Source organism: Cyrtonyx montezumae, unplaced genomic scaffold (assembly GCF_038088225.1).
Source record: "Cyrtonyx montezumae isolate F1298 unplaced genomic scaffold, pur_monq_1.0 scaffold_16, whole genome shotgun sequence".
NCBI classification, from domain to species: Eukaryota; Metazoa; Chordata; class Aves; order Galliformes; family Odontophoridae; genus Cyrtonyx; species Cyrtonyx montezumae.
The window spans coordinates 5,578,113-5,600,132 of record NW_027071892.1 but is presented as its reverse complement, the minus strand read 5'-3'; the positions used below and the strand labels follow the sequence as shown (position 1 = coordinate 5,600,132).

The 22,020-nt window shown below is 48.6% G+C and overlaps 2 protein-coding genes across 3 annotated transcripts in view; both read right to left on the bottom strand.

Annotated features, from left to right (window-relative positions):
• Positions 1-314: 314 nt before the first annotated feature.
• LOC136046128 (nucleoside diphosphate kinase, mitochondrial-like) lies at positions 315-1,689 on the bottom strand. Its single transcript, XM_065732496.1, has 5 exons — positions 1,567-1,689; positions 911-1,041; positions 736-837; positions 548-660; positions 315-485 (listed from the first exon to the last, which is right to left on the bottom strand). Exons 1-5 carry the CDS (start codon positions 1,658-1,660, stop codon positions 365-367), a joined length of 561 nt encoding a protein of 186 aa, XP_065588568.1. The 5' UTR covers positions 1,661-1,689; the 3' UTR covers positions 315-364.
• Positions 1,690-3,058: 1,369 nt separating this feature from the next.
• Positions 3,059-22,020, bottom strand: part of XPO6 (exportin 6) — a 45,804-nt gene continuing 26,842 nt past the window's right edge. The window contains exons 9-24 of one of the 2 annotated variants that reach the window (XM_065732455.1): positions 21,366-21,475; positions 19,095-19,203; positions 18,274-18,366; positions 16,132-16,201; positions 15,076-15,235; positions 14,231-14,323; positions 13,181-13,325; positions 11,967-12,113; positions 11,156-11,345; positions 9,937-10,092; positions 8,524-8,638; positions 7,857-8,028; positions 7,293-7,454; positions 5,431-5,529; positions 4,106-4,336; positions 3,059-3,244 (exon numbers count right to left, since the gene is read on the bottom strand). In XM_065732455.1, the coding sequence (XP_065588527.1) occupies positions 3,143-3,244; positions 4,106-4,336; positions 5,431-5,529; positions 7,293-7,454; positions 7,857-8,028; positions 8,524-8,638; positions 9,937-10,092; positions 11,156-11,345; positions 11,967-12,113; positions 13,181-13,325; positions 14,231-14,323; positions 15,076-15,235; positions 16,132-16,201; positions 18,274-18,366; positions 19,095-19,203; positions 21,366-21,475 (2,154 nt within the window). In that variant the 3' untranslated portion in view covers positions 3,059-3,142. The remainder of the gene's footprint in view (positions 3,245-4,105; positions 4,337-5,430; positions 5,530-7,292; positions 7,455-7,856; positions 8,029-8,523; positions 8,639-9,936; positions 10,093-11,155; positions 11,346-11,966; positions 12,114-13,180; positions 13,326-14,230; positions 14,324-15,075; positions 15,236-16,131; positions 16,202-18,273; positions 18,367-19,094; positions 19,204-21,365; positions 21,476-22,020) is intronic. The other variant, XM_065732456.1, reaches the window with a different exon arrangement.

Here is a 22,020-nt window from a genome sequence, read left to right as displayed (position 1 = left end):
CCAGTGACACTTCTGTGCTTCCTAGCATCCCCAGTCACACCTCAGTTCCTCTGCAATAACAATGCAGTGCCATCCACTGCTACTCTATGCCATTCCAGTACCCCCCAGCGGCATTCAGAGCTTCTCGGTGACATTGCAGTGCTTCCCAGTGTCACCCCAGTAATATTTCAGTGCTGTCCCCCAGTGACATCCCAGTGCCTCTAAGCTCCACCCCAGTTTCCTTGTGCTGGCATCCAAGTGCCCCCCAGCACTTCCTGCTGCCTCCCAGTCCCCCCAGTTCACAGCCCAGTGCCGGCGAGGGACAGGAGCATGGCTGCAGGAGAGATGCAGCATTTAATGAGGGGGGAGGGGGACCGCTGTGCCCTCAGGGCCCATATGTGTACTGGCTGTCTCCACTCTCCCAGGCCACCAGCTCGTCCCGCTGGAACCAGAAGCCGATCTCCCGCAACGCCGTCTCCACCGAGTCGCTGGCGTGCACCACGTTCCTGTGCAGGGACAGGGACGTGACCGCAGGGCTCGGTGCCACCCCCTCCCCACGTGTCCTTACCTGCTGACATGCATGCTGAGGTCCCCGCGGATGGTCCCTGCCGCCGCCTGAGCTGAGTCCGTGTCCCCCACCATAGCACGCGTGGAGCGCACCACGTTGTAGCCCTCCCACACCTGCGGGACGGGGACAACTGAGCCCCGCAGCCCCGCTGTGGGGCAGCACACTGTGGGATGAGGGCGGCTGCTCACCATGGCCACCAACGGACCCGAGGTCATGTAAGCCAGGAGCGCGGGGTAGAAGGGCTTCTGCTGGAGGTGCTGGTAGTGCCGGTCCAGGAGGCCCCGATCTGCCTGGCAGCACCGTGGAGTGATGATGCAGGGATACCCACGGGGGTCCACACGTACCCCCGCCCCCCGCTGGTACCTGCAGCAGCTTCATGGCCACCAGCTTGAAGCCACGCCGCTCAAAGCGGCCAATGACATCGCCCACCAACCGCCGCTGCACCGCGTCCGGTTTCACCAGCACCAGCGTCTGCTCCCGCAGCTCTGGGGGGGCTGGGGGGGCACGGGGTCACTGCTCCCATCTGTGACTGTACCCAGCAGTAACCCCATCCTCACTGTCCCTGTACCCTGAGCATAGGGTTGGGGGGAGGGGGTATGTGCCCCAAAGCTGTGACAAGTATTGAGGACATGCTGAGCAACGTGTGAGCACAGAGCAGGACATGCACACCGTGGTTCCCACTGGTGACAGGGACTGGTGTCCCCATCACTGGTGCAGGAGGAGCAGGGGACAGAGCGTCCCCGGGCAGGGACCAGGACAGGAAAGGGAGGGATGGTTCTGAGTGAGCGTTCTAGTGCCCACCCCATGCTCCCTGCTGGACCCCAGCTCTGAGAATCCCAGCACCAAACCCCAAGGAGCAGGGGGCAGCAGGAGAGGATGGGGCTCCAATAAGAGAAGGGAAGAGGGGTGCCCCAAGGACAAGGCAGGGAGGGGAAAGGAGGAAGGATGGGGTCCCTAGGGGCATAAGGGGATGTGAGGGATGTGACAGGGACAGCACGCGGGGCAGGGCCGGGTCTCACCGGAGCTGTAGCAGCGTGGCAGCCCAAGGGGGAGGCAGAGGCCGGGCTGCCCCCGCAGCAGCCCCCGCACCAGGCAGCGCCCCAGGGAGCCCATGGCCAGGGCAGGAAGCTTGGAGCGGGTCCGGCCGCCCCGCGGGGAGGCTTTAAGGGCCCGGTGGGACCGGCTCGGCCCTCCCCTTAAAGCAGCCGCAACCGCAGGGAGCCCCCGCCCTGGGAGCAGCTGTCCTACATCCCACCGAGGGCTGTGGGGGTACAGGCTCCTGCCCCCAGCCCGGCTGCTCCCGGGGCAGCGAGATGAGCGGGCGCACTGAGCGTGGTGGGGAAGACACACGGATCTGAAGAAGCACTTCAGCCACCGAATGAAGGAGAAGCAAGCCTTCATCAGCGTGTGGGCTCACAGGTCCCAAGCCGGGCTCTGGCACCCTGCCAGCTGCTGCCCTTGATCCTCCACTCAGCCAGGGAAAAACACGCACTTTCACCCTCGGTCAGCAAACAACGAAGAGCGACCAAACATTTTGCAAGAAGCAGGAGCAGCAGCCCAGAGCCCCGCGGTGGCAGCGGGGCTGGGGCAGGAACTCCATGCAGCAGTTCCCTGTAGGAGCAGCGGGTGTTGGGACCACCCTGCCTCAGCCTGGAGCCCTCCTGCTGCACGCACACTGCCTTTCCACCCTTATCTGTGAAGCTCTCAAGGAGAACACACGCTCCGTGCTCACGCAAGGACACCTCACCCTGACTGAATGGGGACTGGGGCTTTAACCTCACGCTCCAGTGGCAGTGCCTCCAGCCCAGGCTGCCCTGCGATGTGACCCCACGTGTGTCTGGAGGTGCTCCTCCTGCAGGCGGTTGTTGATATATTCAGACAGCAGATCGAAGCAGGGAGCAGAGGTGGCAGGTGAAGCACAGCCTGGTTATGGCCTGCACGGAAACTAAAACACAGGGAAGTTATTTAAAACAACAAAGTAAGCACTTTATTTCCATGAAGCATGTTGTTTTAGTATCACAATGGAATGATGAGAAAACGTGTTTTGTTTTTTTTTTAAAAAAAAAAAACAACCAACAACGAAGAAATCTCTAGTCCCCACAGACAGCGGGGAGGATTTCAAGGCCATTTAAAAAACAAAGGGAGTGACAGAAGTGCCAAAACAGTCCCAACATCACGAGTCCCCTCCTCCTCCCAGAGCCGGGCAGGGGCAGGAAGGCGGAATGACACAAGGTACGAATGTCTGAAGCAGTCTTTGGCGCTTCTGCCTCACGATTGGTACGCACGAGAGCTCTCAAGGACGACCCCACAGACATCTCTGGGCACAACGCAGTGCTCTGTGGGTTGGATGGGGCCCGGCGGGCAGCAGTGCCCCATGGTTGGGTGGTCAGACACACATCCTGCAGCCAGCACCCAGCCAGCTCGGCCTTTGGGATGGGAGAGAAGGAAGCGTGGTGCATGAATCCAAACAGACGTGCCCACCTGCAAGACACCGTGTCCCACAGCGCTGACAAACCTGCGGGGAGAGGAGGTGGTGGCAAAACGAGACATGGATCTGTTCCCTACAGTGATCGAAACGCGAGTCCAGTGCAGTAACTATAGTTTCACAGTTCCAGGGGGCAAACTGTCGTTGCAAAGTCTGTAGTAACGCAGGTCATTCACCAGTCTGTGCACGTTCTGGGTAAACGATGGCAGGTCCTGGAAGAGATCAAACAACACGCTGTACTGCAAACACAGTGATACCTACAGGCACTGTAGGACAGCAGGGAACAGAAAGGCACTGGGAGGGCCGGGTGCCTCCATCTATCTTCATATACAAGAATAACAGAGCATCTCCTCCAGCATCTGAGCCCAGGAAACATGAGTTTCTGCAGCCCACACGCAGGGAACATAGGCTGCTCCTTGCAGGAGCTGACTGCAGAGAGCCTGGCTCCTTGCTGAGCACTCAGGCACAGCACGAATGGCCATGACACAGCCATCTGCAGCAGCAACTGTTCAGCATGTTCCTGCCAAGGCTTCTGCTCCCACAGAACCCCTCACAAGAGCTGGTCTCCCTGAGGAGCAATCGCCTACCAAAAGTCCAGTGATTCTCTCAACACTCCTTCTCTACCCATAAACTTGGGTTCTCAAATCCCCACCCCTCTCCCCCATGGGAGGGGAACCACCAACAGACAATCAAGCTTTGGCAGACTGACAGCCAGCCATACTGCCACGATGCTCAAGGGAGGTGGCAGGCTCCCCCAGCTGCAGCTGTAACCCTCAAACATCTGGCTAGCAGCTGGAGCAAGGTTTTGGCAAGGACCTGTGTCCCACTAGCAAATGTCAGTCTACCCTTAGGAACGCTCCCCCCAGGGAGCATATTAGAGCTCGAACTCCCACAGAATAAGGAAGTCTAAGCAATGAGAGGCAACTTTGCTACTGACAGCAGAAAGTCCTGTGCTAGGGCACTGCTGACTACACAGGTGTTTGCTACAGTGGTACCACAAAGGAGCCCATGGCTACCAGCTGCTGAAAAAGCACTGCCCACCCCAGGAATACTTGCACTCCCCCCCTTCTTACCCTGTCCATTTTGAAATTCCTTCCCAGCACATTTTTCTGGTTTGAGTCTACACCGTCACAGCTGGCCAGGAACTCAGGGAGGAAGGCTGAGTAAAAGCCATCAAAGTCCACTGAGGCCATGTTGTAGGTGGCAATGCCAATCTCCTCCTGCAGCAGGTCGTGGGACTTGTGGACGAGCACCTGGAGCAGCACGTTCACAAACTGGAACAACATGGTTGTCCGGAAGATCTTCTGCACAGCGAGAGAAAGACAGTCAGGCAACTTCACGCCAGCAACCCTCTCACACAGGAGGGACCCAGGGCACACTGCTTGAGAAGAAAGCTCATGGAGGTCAGGTGGGCACGTGGGCATGTCCCTGGGTCACTCAGCACCTGCAGCTTCTGAGCTATCAGTGAGGTCTGCAAGTTCTGGTGAGCACAGGTATTATTTTCCAGTCTGAGCCAGGCCAAGATCACAAGTACCTGCTGCAAAATTACCTGTGAACTTGGTCACACTTACCTAATATCTCTGGTTCAAGTTTTAAACACTGGTATTTAAGGAAACTGTAACAAGTCCCATTTAAAGCCCAATATTCTAGCCCTGCACAGTATTCTTGAAAGCAGTTGGATTTGCTATGGAACCTAGGTGGCTGCCTGGGTGTCTGATCAGGCAGATGCTAACGTAACAGCCTGCCCTTCAGTGTGACCACAGACAGAACCTCGAAGCTCTGCCTCCAAAGGCTAACCAGAAGGACCAGACCCTGGATTGCAGCTCTCATTCTTTGTGGCAGCAGCTAACAAATCTTAAACAGAGGGTTTGGAGGACAGGTCCTACATGACAGCAACAAGAAATCACCTCACAGTGACCCAACTAAATGGCAAGCAGCCTGCTGCTGGACCACACGAGAAGGATGGAGAGATTCCACCACTGTCTCACTTTTGAACCACTCAATCCACCAATTTCTGCTTTCTCAGACAAGTCACACTGTCACTGTGCGTGTTCTTTGCACGTGTTCTTTGTGTTTGTTCTTTTCTTCATTGTCACAGGAGGACACAGACCAAGGCTTGCTGTGACTGGCAAGAGCTGGGGTTCCTCCTGTGCCCAGTGCACCACCGCCAGCAGTGCCACTCTGACCAGCAGTGTTCTCACCACAGCCACAGCAAACAAGCCCCAGATCCTGACCTTCAATTTGTGAGACATCTGGAAGCCTGAAAGGCATCCTTACACTATCACAGAGACATTTCCAAGCCCCCTTGGACTGGAAAGCTCTGGCCTTTAACAGCCCTTTGCCTGGCAGAGCTCTCAGTCCCTGAACAGCACCTGCCTGCTGGTGAGCTCAGACCCACCTTGTGGTACAGCTTCTGCTTGGTGTTCAGTGTCTCCAGGTAGAAGAGATTCTGCTTGAACAGGTGGATGTCGGGCTGCAGGAAGGACTGGCCAAACGCCTGCAAAGCAGAATCAAAGGGAGGGGATTGATATCATAATGAATATCAAACCTGACAGGCAGAACAATCTTTTCACCCCAACACCACACAGAGTCTGTTCACTGATTTCCTGTAACAAAGCCATGTTGCTGTTTGACATGCTTTCTGCCAACTGAGTTCAGTTGGGAGGAGCGGGATCTTTTGGTGTGGTGTGCCAGGAGAACAAAGCCCTGGCAGCTTCTGCTGCTTCTCAGTGAAACTCTTTTGTGAGTTTGCTGAAGTCAGTCTTGCTGTTGCCAGACTAGTGGGAGTGAAGAAACTTTAGTGGCCACGTGCTCAAATCCTTGAAGAACAGTTTCTAAGCTGGGTCTGTTGGGACCAGGCATCACCATGCACTGAAAAGGAACAACAGATGCTGAGCACGGTTCCCCTGACAGTTCACTTGTGAAGGATACAACTGTTTCTCAGAGGTACCCAGAGTACCATGGTGAGTATGAACAAAGCCAGAACATGCTCACTACTTTTGCTCTGTATGTGCATCTGGAGGGCAAGGGGATTGGCAAATGTGGTTAACATGTTACTGTGCCAAGTTACAAGCTAGGGCTGAGGACAGGGAGGCAGACCCAGCCAGAAATAGGAAAGATCCCACAAGATCTGCTGGACCCCACTGGTATGCCTGCACAAACTCCGGGATAAAGCATCTTTGAAACACTGTGCAGATGAGCAGAAGCAGGCAGCAGAATTTTGGTGACTATCAAGAACAGAAGATTATTCCTTTGCAAGTCATTTATTGTTACATAGATAGAGATGGCCCTGATGGGACTGGGCTACTTCTGGGCTCTGACCTGTGGAAACCAGCACATGAACTGCTAACACTAGACACAGAACACTGGCTGTTCTTGAAATGGAGAACACTGACAACACTCAGCTTTTGCATCAAAGCTGCAGTACCCAAGCAGTAAAACCATCCCAGCAGTGCCAAGCAGCCTGCAGCAGTTACTGAGATAACTCTATCAATCCCTCCCCCAAAACAAGATGCTGTGAGGAAACGTTATGCTACTACAAGAGAAAAAAGAAGCTTGGGTAGCCTCAGACAGGGACAGCTCTGGTCTCCATTCACAAATATGCTAAAACACAGTAAGTCCAGAGAGGAGTAGCAGCATAATTCACATCACAGGACGCAAGAACTCCCTCTTCAAGTGTCATCAGGAAGTACCCAGCCTCCATGAGCTCTCCAGGACAGGGCAGCTTTACAGGCCACCCCCTCCTGAAGCCTGACACGTGGCCCTTTGCTCTGGGGCTCATCGTCCTCTGACTGCCACCTGCCCTTAGCTTCCAGAGCACAGTGTGAATGTGCTGTCTCTGCACTGCATAAGGGCCCCACACCAGGCAGGCTGCAACAGGCTGCTCACGAGGGGGCTGATTTTTTTTTCTGTGTTTCTGTATAAAAATCAGAAGACATCTTAGTTTCAGGAAACCTTTTCTGTACCAGCAATTTGTCCTAATGGAATCAAAGCAGAAGTAAACAGGACAGCACCAGATCCAGACAAAGGATGCAGACATGGAAAGGAACCAGCAGGAGTGAGGAAGCAGTGAGGCACTGTGCTGCTCATAAGCACATCAGCAAGATGTCTCTACAAATATTGTCAATTTTAGCAGTTTCCACACATAAGACCTCACTCCGGACACTGGCTAATCCCCAGCAGCCACATGTTTAATGCCTTGCCAAAAGCAGCCCATGTCTGAGAACCCTTTCTGTAACAGAACAACTGTAATGGAGTTACCTGCATGATGGCACTGAACTGTGCTTCGTTCTCCATCTGCTCCTCTGCCACTCCCCTCTGGACGCTGGCCAGAACACTAGATTTGAAGAAGTACCGCCAGTTGTGATGGAGGACCCGGAAAAGCAGCTCAAACAACTCTGCTTTCACATCAGGGGATGAGCGCTAGGAGGAAAAGGCAACACCTCAGAAGAGGCTCCTGTGCTGGAATCCCATTTATCCCCCTAATCCCACTGCTGGCAGTACCCTGTCCTGTACGGCGCTCTGCATCTGAGGTACCAGGATGAAGGATCTCCTTCTATGGAAGGCATCGACCTCAGCAACTGTTGGATCATGCTATCATGCTAAGAACACGTAATTCAGCTTTGTTTTACCTCCTGCTTTGAGCATGTCTGTACTTTTAGTGCCTTTGACAACTCCTAACAAAATCCTCCACCCACACTGCTTTCCAAACCTCTCTGCACTGGGACTTCACAGCTCCTGGAAAGCAAAACCCCTCCTTGCTCCCAGAGCCCCAGCAAGGCCTTCACTTCCCTCTGCATTCACCTGGTGTGAGAGCAGCCCTACCTCTGCGATGATGGGGTACACCTGCTCCATGCACAGTGAGATGACACTGGGTAGAAAAGGCTTGAACACCTGGCCTGGCTCCTGCACCACCACTTGCAGAATTTTCAGAAACTTCTCCACCACCCGACAGCCAGTGCTCCCCTCGTGGAGGATGCTCTCTGCCAGCTGCTCTCTACAACAAAAAAAGATGAAGTTGTTGGATAGAATCTTCTTCCCCTGAGATCTGCATGCTTACCTACCTAATTTAAAGGGAAGCAGACAGTGTCTCTAACCTTCAACTAATTCAGATCAAGCACTTTAAGTCATAGAAGAGAGGCAGGTCTTGACTAAGGACTGACAGATACTTTTTCCTAACAGAAGCTTTAGGGGCCACTGGGGTGCACAAAGATAACTGGCTAATATAAGTACTGCCAGAGTCCAGTTCAGTATCACACACTTCCAAGACTGTCAAGTCAGTGGAAAAGCTGACATTGGACAACAGTCTGTGTACCTGATGTGCACGGACTGGGTCACCTCACACATGGAAGCATTTTCTTAGACTACACCCAGGACACAGAGGAAGAAGTGCAATACTCTTTTCTTCTGGGACAGGCATGTGTTTGGTTAGCTGGCCAAGACAAATCAACGTCAGGGATAAAAAGAAAAAGCGACCAGCATAAGACAATACCTGGTGAACATATTTAGGAAAGTCTGTATGATCTGCTCAGTGAAAGGCACTCCCATCTGCACTCTCAGTCCTTGAAACAAAGTGAGGAAGAAGCTCAGCATCTCATCCGTCACATCTAAGACAGAAAAGGAAAGCAAAAAGAACATGTCAAGGCAATGTTCAAATACACGAAGAAATCCTGTGTGTGATAACTGTTCCTCCTGTACAGAGAATCCCATTTACTCCTGAAAATTTAGCAGCAGCTTGGCCAGTAGAAATTGAAGCCAATAGCTGGTCCTACAGCACTTAAAGATCACTCAGACATTTCCAGGGACATGTACAGTCAGCATTAACCACAAACAACAGTACAAGGGCCCAGTGTCTGTGTGCATACACAGACTGCTTGGAGGAAACTCTTGCAATGGTCTGGGCTTCAGGAGCTCACTGCACATGCAGAGTTAGCAGGAAATATGAGGAAATTCACAACAGCTCTGTACAGCTTGAAGTGGCCAAGAGACAGAATCCAACTTTTCTTTGGGGGGGAAGATCTGACAAGATCCTTTTGACTTCAGAAGTGATTCTCAGCACAGGGCTGTGCTGCACCATAGCTAATTCACCATCAGTCCCAGCATGCTTCACTGAACAAGTGCAATAAGCTGCAACTGCTCATGTTCTGCTTCACACAGCCTTTTATAGCCAATGCACAACAGGTGAGCAGCCTCACCTAACCAAAGGCAGCGATACCCTGGAGTAACAGCATCAGCCCACTGCCTTGGACCCTTTCTGTTGCTTTGTTTTGCCTCCTCACAGGCCAGCCTCACTGAGAAGATCCTACCTGGCTCCAGAAGTTTCCCTGGAATGCCTGGCTCTTCATCAAGCTGTTGCAGCCCCAGGCAAGTGACAAGAAGCAAAATGTAAGTAGTTGGCCACAAGACTGCCAAGCAGATGACTCATAGAATGACTTAGGTTGGAAGAGACCTTAAAGATCATATAGTTCCAACCCCCCTGCTGTGGGGTCAGGTCGCCCAGGTCTCATCCAACCTGGTTGTCTTAAAAGCCCTTCCTTTACAAGGATATTTAAAACAAAATTAATCATAACCACTACTACGTTTTGTTTTCAAATTTCTGGAGAGCATAAGTGACAAACATAGGCAGGGTATTTTGAAGCTCTTTTTATGCTCGTGAACAATTCCTTCCCACTCCTGAACACAACCCAGGGCATCTCCACCCACTGGAAGTATTCATGACCGCACTGTAGATGACACCAGATCTCCTTTTCCTCTTCTGAATCAGCTCACTCACCAGGACAGACTTGCATCACAATGCAAGCCCACACACTTCATGTGAACACCACGACCCTATGCTGTTGGACTCTAGGTGTTACCAGGAGGTGATAAAGCTACTCACAGCATTAAACCTGTCCTATGGTTATACCTGACTGATGAATGAAAGCTGGGAAGAGGGCTAGTGAGACCTGCACGGATTCTTGCAGCGACTGATAACAGATCTGCCGAGACTTGGTGGATTCTCCAGAGATACTTTCTACAATATCTTCTAAAACGCTGAGTGTCTGATGGATGATCACTTTGGCTGCAAAAGAAGAGAAGTCATACCTCCTGCATATGTCAAAACTACCCGTAGGCAAAAAATGAAGAGAAGTTCACGTGAGCAGTACCTAAAACGACATGCAAGGCAGCAGATACACCAAGCCCAGGTTGGAGTCAAAAGTGTTTCTAATGCATGTACACATTACATTTTAAACATTTAAACAGGTTCAGCTAAGTAACAGTGGCTGTCTGCTTTCTTAAGGGGTTCATTGCCCTACAGATGCATTTACTGCTTGAGAAATAAGACACAGACTCTGAAGAAAGCCACAGAACAGCATTATTCCCAACACAATGTGGATAAAGAAAAAACAGTTAAGATAGCAAAACATCCTGCAAATCTCTGTTTCTGAAAGTGACAACTGGAGCAATACAGTCACCAAATAAACTAACCCAAAAGTCAGGAGAACTGACCCATGTGAGCAGGCTGACCCTCTTGTGAGGCTCCACCAACCCTCTCCCATGCTCCCTCACCCCACAGAACTGACCAGCAAGTCAGCTTTGTCAGAAGCTGTGACACTGTGTACTTAAAAGCAAGATGTTCAAAAAGAAACAAAAAAACACAGCAAAAAAAATGACAACACACTCAAAAGCAGTCCCAAACACACACAGTGGCTTCAGAAGGCTCCTAAGCCCCATCATTTCAGGGCTCTCCTCCTACAGATATATACCCTCAGTACTACTTCCTAAGTCCAGAAGTTCTTACTTTCCCCTTCAAGCTCTGTAAACCATACATTAACACTGCCTCCAGTCAGCATTCCTGGTACTGCAATCATTACCATTATTACAAACTTGGTCCCACTTCCCCCGAACAACTGAGGAAGACAGAAATTTAATGGAGCAGTTTGCAGTAACCTGGGGTGAAAGTGCCCTTTGCACACCCATAGAGGAAGCTCCTTTTTTGTAGGAAGCACTAATTGCTCCTTTCCCGCCCTTCCCACGTGCTAAGCTGTTTCTCAGCCAAAATAATTACCGGAAAGGCAGCTCAACGACCCCCACCAACAGCACTGCAACTGCAGGAAGCCAACACGAAGGAACTGTGTACTTACTGTCCTCCAGCTGCACTTTCCTCTGTGGCAAGATAGCATTGGATTTCAATTGGCGATAGTCCCTCGTGAGGGCAGAGATGAGGCTGGCATGGTTGGTGGAGCGAACCGCCCACTGCTGCTCGCTCTCTGGAAGATTTGGCCAAGGTAACAGCAGGACATTCGACAGTGCTCTGCACACCAGCACCTGGGCCTACAAGCAATGAAACGTGGAAGCTTTCAGTGTGTGCTACTCACAAACAACCTTAAGACTGCCATTTTATGGCTGCCTAAGATATTTGAGGAAAGAGTTCAGTAGCAGAAGTTGTGCCCAAGTGACAACCACGAGCTCTGTAAAGTGAAAGAAGCAAAGCTCTGTAACTTCAGAGCGGGAGCCAACTCCTGTCCCTGCTGCCCTGCTGTGCAACAAGAACTCTACGTTCCTTGTTTCCAAAACAAAGACAACGCCACTTTCATTGCTGTCTGGTTTAGACAGGAAGGATGCGTGTTTGTTCAGCACTTTATGCCCCCATGTTAGTGCCCAGTGCAACAGAACCCCAACCTCTGGATTCTCTAATACATTCATTTGTCATGCAATTCAGTAACACTGGAGTGACACGTAGAATGCTAACAGATGTTTCACCAACTCTTTCCACATGTAAGAATCAATAGGCAGTACTGCAAAGGCAGTGCAGTCAGGGTCTGTGTCAGCTAGCAAGAAAGGAGCAAGATTTAAGAGTTGCAACTGTGTTTTTTCCCCTAAGCTGCAGCTTGAAAGGGATAATCATTGACAAATTGCCACTGTGATTCCTCAATGCATGCAGAGATGAAGCACCTTATCAGGAAGCCGCTGGGCAGAAGTGTCTGTGATTCTGTTGAACACCTTCTGCACTGCAGGGATGCTGATCAGGAACACCGGTCGCACTGTAGTGGCTAAGGAGACCAGCAGGTGGCACGCAGACAGCAGCAACTTCTCCTGCACCTGCAACAGAAGGGGAACACGGTCAGGCTGCCCAGGACCACAGGGTGTGATGATGGTGACAGACAGCACAGTGAGCTGCCATTACCAGGTTTCTGCAAGCAAAACAGTGCATATACTGTTATCATAGGGGCGATCACATACTAGAACTGGCTTCTTAGAGGTGGCTGATGCCCCTGAGAAGGTCAGTGTTCAAGAGGCATCTGAATCATGTCCTTAATTAATACACTTTAACTTTTGGTTAGACCTGAGGAGGTCGGGTAGTTGGACTTGATACCTTTGTAGGTCCCTCCCAACCAGAATCACATTCCTCTTAATATTGTGGAAAAGAGATTTCCCTGTTTTCAAGCTATTATATGTCTGTAAGTTGCTTACAGTCACAGCGATGGCTGGGATAGAGTTAACTGCCTTCACAGAGGCTCACACGAGGCTGTGTTCTGGATTATTGATGAAAGCAGTGCTGCAGCACACTGGTGTTTTAAGTTGTTGCAGAGCACTGCTTGCAAAGCCAAGGACTTTTGTGCTTCTCACACTGCTGTGCTGGCAAGGAGCTCAGGGTGCACATGAAGGGGACACAGCCCAAAGGGGTGTCCCACACCTCCACAGTGCCACGCTCTGCACTAAAAGCTGAGGTAAAGAAGGGGAGAATGGAGTGATGGGAAGCAAGGAATGAATTAATTCCTTGTTTCTCTTTGTTTGCACATGCTCACCTAGAAAACTGCCTTTATCTGAACCCACAAGTTCTTGCACTTCTACCTTTCCACTTCTCACCCTAACCCCACCCATCCAGTGAGAGAGCAGCCAGGTGATGATGAGCTGCCTGCTGTGTTAAGCCACAACACTGATTTTTGCCTCAGCTCATCCCTTGGTGCTATTATCTTGGACTCAGCCTTACAGGAGACTCATGCTATGGCTCTGGAATACACATCCAGCTCTCTGATTCACACCTATGGCCACAGTGTGGTCCACAGCATACTGTCCAGCACCTGAGCCCAACTCCATCACCACGAGAGCCTTGTGCTCTCTGTGGACACACAGCCCCAACCCCAGCCCAGTGCTGGCACGGATACCTTTGAACTGATGAGGGGTGTGATGGCCTCCAGAGCCGTGGAGACGAGAGAGATGAACTGCTCCGGGTTCTGCCGATGCACTTCACTGTAGAACTGTGCTAGCCAGTGTGAGTAGGCCTGCAGTGCAGCCAGGGACTGAGCGTGGCTGTGGGGAGAATGCAACCATGAATTGACATAAAGCAAGCACTGCAGGATGGCAAGAGCCATGACATCCTTGCCTCTAATAAGCAGAAAGAGCTTCCTGAGTTATTTTAAATTAGAAAGGGAAGACACCTTTGAAGAAACATCATCTGCACGAAGCTCACCGCCAGGAACTTGTGACTAGGAAAAATCCAGTCTAGTGGAGGTTTTTAAGGGAGCTGCTATACATGCAAACTGAAAAATCACAATCTTAAATTCTGCTTGCAGAATGCCAGCTGGCAGTACCAGGTTTGTACAACACAGCCATTTACAATAGCAGGTCTTTAGAAGGATGTTAGAGCGCTGTTCTACTACCAGTGGCATCAAGATTTCACACTTAATGTCAGCTTCTGGACTGAAGGCACTCATCTGTTTCAGAAATGGCTCACATTGCTGGAAGGGATACCTTTGTTTTGGAAGCCAAGGACTCAAAACTTTCTACTGAAACATTTTTACTTGAGCCATAAATTTGACTCTGGTAGCACAAAATCCATAATCCTCAAACAACACACCAATCACTTCTTAAAATATCACAATTGGATGCTTGTTTTACCATTTAATCACACTGCAGAAGAGCCAAGCTTTTACAGCCATTGGTACACACTGGCTTTTAGAGCTAATACAAAGGGCATTTTTACTGCTGATTACAAATACGTTTTCCTTCAAACATCAATTTGAGGAAACAGTGGTTCAAAATGTTGGCAGCAGCCTTGGCCTTGACCAGCCTGTGCCCTTGGTTAGCTAACAATCACAATTTGAAGAACATTTGCCAAGCAAGTGGTTAGAGTAGAGGCAGGACGACCCAAAGCTGCCTCCACCTCACATAGCTACCAAATCTGTACAGAAGTGCATTGTGTATCTCATACTCACACATCAATAAGGTCAGGTTTCAATACAGATGGTACTGCAGTTTCAATGTTGTACAGCTTAATCTGGGATCCATACAGTGTTACTTTTACCAACCTGTAAATAAAGGAATACATGTCAGTGCAGCAGGACTGCAAGATGGATATACATGTGTACAAACCAACCTGCACATCTTATCTGAATGCAGCTCTTGACAAGCCCGTGTCAATATTTAGCTAGCATGTAGATTAGATGTAGACTATTTCCTTGCCTGTAAGACGATGGAACAAGTATGATGTTCCTGCACAGAGGTGAAACAACAAAGGCAGCTGTGTACAGTCCTGAGTTTTAAACTGTACACTAAGTTCATTGGAGGGGAAGAATCAAATGTCTCTTTCCCAGTTCCCACAGACCTTTTAAGAAAAGACTTTGGTGACTTAACTTGCAGAGACATAACTCTGAAGCGATCACAGAATTGTTTAGGTTGAAAAAAGACCTAGAACATCTCTGAGTCCAACCATCACCCGACCTACTGAGTTACATCACTAGACCATCTCCCTCAGTGCCAGATTCCACATCCCACTTCACTGCATCACAAGTGCAGATTCTGGAAAATAAGTACTTCAGTCTTTCTAATGACTGATTTAATCCCTCCTACTAGTTATTTCCCTAGTGAAAGGTTAAAAAGACAACTGTGTAACTTAGCACCAATGAATGCTATGTTTAAGGTACTAACCACCGAGTTCTTCATGTCTCAATTTAAACATAACAAGGGGAGGTAGAAAGAAACCTTGGCTTTCACATTCACTGCAGAGGTAACCATTGTCCCACTTATGCAAAGGGCCAGTGAACTCTCCTTCCACACATACCTCTCCACCACTGTGAGAGCATCATTGAACCTGGCAGCAAACATATCCCCTATGAAGTACTCTGCTAAACGACCAACAGCCTGCAGCAAGGAGCTCAGGTCCCTCAGGGAGCAGTGCAAACGACGGCAGTCATTCTCTGCAGTGATGTTCAGTCTGTGACCTGAAATGACATTTTGGTTTGTTACAGCTGAATCTGAAAGACACACGTGTACATATTCACTTGTGCTAACAGGTGATGAGTAAGAGCCTGGCAGTCTGAAAACTCATACTCCAAAAAGCATTTAACCTTGTGACTAATAAATACAGCTCTTTGGAACGGGAAATCTAATTACAAAGCTACAGGAAATGCTAAGTTTATTCTAATTACATTACAGGCATTCTTCTGAAATTAGCTTGGCAGTGGGTCACAGTTCAAAGCTGAGCTCTGTCCAAGTGACTGAAATACTCTAAATCGGGTAAGATGAGATGTGCTGTTCTGACTGCCACATTTCTCTTTAAAGGCTGAAAGTGATGTTACAAGCCATTCCAGCCCTTGGCACATTTATTTTCTTTTACTCGATATTAGTGTCTATATAAACACCTTTCTGGTTATCTGCTGACATCAGACAAGCAAAGCCAGCTTCACAGAGACTATTACCAGACTCCCTCTGCTGGCTAGGCTGCAACAGATGTTGCTGTTCCCTAAACATCCCAAAACTTTCACTAAAAAAGTTACTACGTTCTGCAGTAATGATTGTTTTTCTTTCCATCACACATCTCTATCTCATCTCATTCACCATTTCAGCAACCAGCTTGTACCTCTTATGCACCATCAGCAATGTGTCACCCAGATCTGTACTGCTCTCTAAGCTACTTCTCCTGGCACCTTCTAATACAAACCAACCCCATACACTACTACTCAACCAAGGATATCTTAAGTGAGCATTAAGATTGCAAGTACTTTGGAGTAACAGTTTCAGATCTGCAACAGAACAAAGAGGAAGCGATACCAAAGCAGGTTTATAGTGTTATGCAGTCAGCTGTTCAAAGAGTGATGAACTGGGCAGTGGTGGTTACCTGTCCCTGATGTGACCACAAACTGCTGGAGTCCCAGATACACTTCCAGGTTATCCTGCAGAACTGGAAACTAGAAAGGACAAGAAATGAGCATGACTTAGGGGACTGGCAGGCAGTTAACTCAAATACCATAGTCTGTTTCCCCATTTCTTCCCAAAGCCTTCAAAAAGATAGTTGGACAGAAAAAAGGCAAGTTCCTAGACTCTGGGCTGATTCTGCCACAAAAACAAGGAAGATCCTCACACTGATGGCCTGCAGTAGCTCTCCTTCTCTCACAGACACAGATAACCAGTGTAAAAAGACAGTGGCCTGACAAGTGGAAGGGGTGATACAAGGGGGAATGTGCAGATGGATACAACCCAGCCCAGAGCAGGGGTACATAGCCAAGGAAAGGCAGAGCCTGGGGCATGGGAGGCCTGCACTGCATCTGCCAAACACAGAAGTAACAGCTTCTCAGAAATACAGCTACAAAAATAACATCCAACTGAAGAAGCTGAGCTCACTGCCTCTAACAGAATACAGAAGGAAAATATCATGGCCACTTACTGCCAAGCTGCACACTACAGCAAGAACAGCTGAAGCCCCACAGGGAAAACAGTTAAGGGAACAAACAACAGCCATCATGCATCCTGGCCTGGGAACACAGAGCAGTAACCTAACTCCATCTCTCAGGACTGACAGCAAACATGCCTGTTCTTACCAATACTTCAGCTAAGCAACAGGTTATGCTAACACTTGGAACGTGCTGCACACAGATCTGGAAGCTTTCTAATCAGCATTCAGCAGCCATGGTACTTCAGTGGTATCTATTAAGGGATTATTTGCCTTGTGCTGAATCACACTGTAACCTTCTCCTTGAAGATATTCTACCAGAAAAAATATTTCCCAACCCTTTGACTCTGGCATAATTCTGCTTATTTTCCACTGGCACAGTCACCACATTCTAGGAGGTTGGATTTATGGAAGTTTATTCATCCATCAGCAGAAGAAACTGCTGCCTTTCATTCCTCAGCATGGGACAGGGGAGCAGCAGCTGCTGCACACTGTGGCAGTTACTTGCTCCCAATGGAGCAGACACTACTCCCAGCATTGCTGTAGAGATTGCTGTTCAAGAAGTCTTGCCCACTTTCCACATCTCCCACAGGGCTCAAGCATTCACACACACAGCTGCAGGAGGAGAACTATTTGAAAAGAAGATAACATGTTAACATGAGGAAGGCTGTTGTGATCTGAAGGAAGGCACATGCTCTTCACATAACCCATATGCTCCCTGAAACAGCTTCTTGCTAACCCATGCCACTCTACCATGCTGCAGAGGAACCTCCATTCATCCAAGGTGTGTCTGCTCACTGCTTCAGAGTTCCTAGCATTGTACTTCTGATGTTTTTCTGTGCTCAGCTGCCTTCTTCCACCCTCTGCAGCAGCCCACTGTGCTCTGCTTCTCGAGAACACAGCTCAGAGGTCTCAGCATGCAACATTTCCAGCAAGATCTTGCTTTGAGATCCCACTGCAATACACCTGCCTTTTGTCTTATCAAGAGAGCAGGCACCAACACCTCCCAACTTCAGGTCCAGGGGCTCATAGCCTTGAGATCTCTTCTTTAGAAACCATTACAATGCCTCAAAACCAGACAGCTTTTACAATGCTCAGCACAGCAACAGCAGTGACACTAGCTGCAGAGAAGCACTTACGTGTTCAACTGTAATTCCCAATTGTCTAAGGCACTCTATCCAGCACTTGTACCTAACCTTTCATTTGAACAAAGACCTTACCATCCTAAAAATCCTAATGATGCTCACTTCTGCAATTAGCAGTGCTGCTCCTAACATAAAGGTCAAGAGAAACAGCAGGAAGGTATTTACACTTGGAGAGGGGAATCTCCATAGATCTTGGCGTGCAGCAATTAAACCAAGGTGCTCATTACAAAGTACCTTCTTCAAAACACACCAAGAAATGCAACAAACCCCCCTCCCCCCAAAAAAAAAGCTTTTATTTGTTTATTTATTTCTGGCCTCTCCTTCACTAAACTATTGCTCCTAAAAGCAGAAGTTTGAAACTGTAGCCTCTGTGAACCAGCTTGCAACAAACTGCAGTGGTTGGTACTCATTTTACACTGTAATTCTGATTTGTGTGACCACTTACTAGTGTGGAGAAGGCATGAGTTGGTAAGAGCTCCATGACTTTTGCAACCACTTCCAAGCTCTGGCGCAAGTACCGCTGCCACTCAGTTTGCTGCTACGGGAAGAAACAAGAAGGTAAGCACAGCATTTCCAGAAGGAAACAGATGGTCTCTTGTAGACTGGGAATCAATGCTTGGGGCAAGACTTTGCAGGCACTCAGTACTGAGAAAACAGTGCTCTTCTGAGACCACCTAGATTGGGAATGATGTTACCCACCCATACTGGACACTGTGTGCCTAAGTTTCCTCAGAGTGATAAAGCCAAGTGTTCACTCCTGAAGCACACTTAGTGTACGGGTGTCTGGCATCTTTTGTGCAGTACCACGTGGTTGTGTAGTGCCCTGGTTCTCACATATTGGCCACCTACTTCATTTTAATATCATCAGTATGGATTGAGATATGTTTATTGATACTGACGTGGAGAAATACACTTTAACAAAAGCACCAACAGTATGTACAGCTTAAAGCTTCTGTCTGGAGGACACTTCTGCATTTACATTCCAAAGCAACCAGATACAGACACCAAACGCCTCTGGTAATCAGAAGCTATTTCTCCCTATAAGAGCCAAGTACAAAACAAAGGTCATATCCTCTAAGGGAGGCTTTAAATGCTTTGTTGATGGAAGTACTTCATGCTTCTTTAACCTTCAAAACTCACACCAAGTGAAGCAGCAGCTGCCTGGCCTGTACAAAACACAAGCTTTGGGAAAGACATTTCATGTGTAATGAGTGCAGCACTTAACATCTGAACCCGCAGCTGTCCCAGCTCAGCTCTGCTCCTTACATCATCATCCAGTGTCTCGTCATCCAGCTCCTCCAGCTGTGCCTGGTTATACCTGAACTGGATTCGATTCAACACCTCTGTGAGCAACAGAACCAAGGCGTCTTCGTACCTGTGGACACGAAGAAAATGGCAGGAGAGTGATAAGGCAATTCTGCAGAGGCTGCTGTGCTCACAGCACTTACAGCAAAGGAGATGTAGAACAGGTGAAGAGCACAGCCTTACTAGCTTCTACAGGCAGCATCAAATAGATTTGGGGATTAAGAGTAACATGTCACTTTAGGTCACAAGCTACCTGCAAGGAAAGCCTTTGACAATACTGCTTGCTCAGGGGGAAACTAATAACTGTTAGCTAAAGCAGCAGCCCAGGAGCCTGAAACAGAAAAGACAGGAGGTGTGCCTTGTCACGAGCAATGACAGATGTACGTGAACAGGAGCCACCACCTCTCCCTGCTCCATGTGCTCCTAAGCAGCCTGCCTGGTGCTCTGCTTTGTGGGCAGGGAATGACAAATAGATGAAGTGGGGAAGAACTGCCTCAAAAGGGGGCATCCCTGAGACTAGTTGCCTGCCGTCCTCTTCCCCTACTCTGTCAGCCACTGAATTCAGGTCCTTGCCCTATTAAAAAAAACAAGCCATTGCCTTTTACAGCTCTAAATCTTCTAAAGGCACGTCTCTTCCACCTCAAGAGCCATGCAACAGATGTAGAGAACAGAAGACGCTCCAACCCATTGATCATGTAAAATAATGCCAAGCTGCAAAATGAGCAATCATCATGATTTCTGCTGCCACCAGTAACACTGGGAGATTTGGGGCTTTGGTAGGTTTGTTTTCTCTTTTTTCAACCACCCTCCTCAAAGCACAGCTTGTCCTGCACAAGGACCAGCTATATCCTCCTCTAGGTGAGATCAGGTTACAAAAGCAGGAATTAAGACCTGCTAACAAAGGTTAACAGAACAGTGAAATACACGTGCCAGGTACTCAGCTGTGCCACTAGCTTTCTGTGCAAGGTGCTGAATTATCATCTTTTTGGTAATGAGATGACACAACTCCAGATTGGGCAATTTACCCAGTTGTACCACTGCCCTGTGTACAAAACGCAGAATTCATGACCACAGAACAGGAAATTTCATCTGTGCTCCCGTGGTGAAACCACACCCATGCTGTCAAACTGAGCTGTTTACATGTCTAAAGCATTAAGGAAGCTGCAGCTATAGAAGCTATCATTAAGGGCAGGTAGTTCTGACAAAGCAGCAGCACATGTTTCAACCACTTTTCTGCCACCCCTTTTTGTTTTACAGTATCTCAATTGTTTCAGTTCTCACCATGACAAAACACCTGATGTACAGATAACACGCATCACTCATTCACTAGATGAAGGGAAGCAGAATGCCAAGGAGCTAGGAGCTAGCTCAGCAGCACTAGGCAGACAGCAGCAAATTAGGAACAAATTATCACAAAGTTTAAGTGCAAATACATGCTGCTACTTGAGAAACTAAGAATACACAGTTCCCACACTGAAAGGAAGAGAGCTGTGTGCTGTAAGCTAGTTCCCATTTGTTCTTTGTGGTCGTGACGCCAGGCTGCCTCTCAGTAACTAACCACACACATTTAATATGCTCTAAGGGAGAAAAGCTTCCTTGTGCAATTAGTGAAATGCATATGGCATGAGCCATGGCACTGCCAAGCCTACCTGATCTTGTGCAGATTTGGTACACAGGCCTTTTTTTTTTCTTGTTTAAATGGCAGACAGCCACCAATTTCAGGAGAAGGAGTCTACAAAAGAGCTGCCAGCCTCTGCTGCAGTTCATACATGCAGTTAGCTATAGAGGTCAGCAAGTAGAACTTAACTCTCAAACATAGCACTACCTGTATTTCTCAAAAACATATCCTTCAATTTTAACAGGTATTCACAACCCTGATTAAATAAAAAAAAACCTCCTAATTCATTAGTGAGTGGTGCAAGCTGTGTGTGAACCCTTACTCTGCAGTCTCCTCCTTAGTACGAGCTAAAACGTGCTCTAAAACATGCTAAAAATATGTTCCAGTTCTATTTTAGCCTCCAAAGTTGTCTTTCTCTGGCTGCTGGGTTCACATACAAGTGACCTTTCCTTCTAGCCTTTATTTTTTCTGTTTGAAGTGTGCGACAAAACTCTGCAATTGACACTTACAGTGATTTTCAGAAAAAGAAAGGACTCAATCACACACAGCTGCAAGCTGTAAGCTGTAGCTTGCTTCTCACAGTCCTTCCACGGTGACCATGAGGTGCTGCTCACCTGTTGAGCACTGCTTCTTTGTCTGCCAGACGGCTCTTGATTTTGCTGGTCAGGTAGTCCAAGAACAGCGTCCAGATGTCTAAGCAAGAAAAGTAACCTTCGTGGGTAGGCTGAAATACAACAAAATGCATAATGAATTTCATGAACTATGGCAATACCAATGTCACACAATGAAAATATTAGGTAGTGTGCGCTTCAACCCACAGAATAACTTCCTGCTGTATTAAAGGCTTCTAGGAGGTCACTGGGGAGGACCTGCAGCTTCAAGACGTCAAAAAATGATCAAGAGCTTCAACACAAGGTGTGAACCCAGAAACGACAAGGAGAGACTCAGTATGAACCCATCTCATGGCTTGCTTCATCAGCTTCTAGCATTTTATAGATGTACCTCCTCATCCTTATTCACATATGGAGGTAAATAGGGTCAAATTACATCATGATAGCTTCTAGAGTAAGGCAACGTGCATCAAGGTTCAGTTAATTTTAAAGAGCAACATTGAAAAATACAAGGAAAACTTCATGTACAGTGAAAGCAGCAGATTCAGAAGAAAAGCAACACAGAATAGGCAGGCTGGGTGGAGTTTCCCAAATGCCCTCCATTCCAAGGAGTAGCAAAACAAACAAAAAAACAACAAAACCAACAAAGCCCAAAACA

What these genes read in the sequence shown, in the direction of transcription:
- LOC136046128 (XM_065732496.1), bottom strand. Translation starts at nt 1,660, where the DNA reads ATGGGCTCCCTGGGGCGCTGCCTGGTGCGGGGGCTGCTGCGGGGGCAG. An exon ending in TGGCCATGAAGCTGCTGCAG is followed by an intron (nt 838 to 910) that starts GTACCAGCGGGG and finishes CGGTGCTGCCAG; the next exon opens with GCAGATCGGGGCCTCCTGGA. An exon ending in CGGGTCCGTTGGTGGCCATG is followed by an intron (nt 661 to 735) that starts GTGAGCAGCCGC and finishes CCCGTCCCGCAG; the next exon opens with GTGTGGGAGGGCTACAACGT.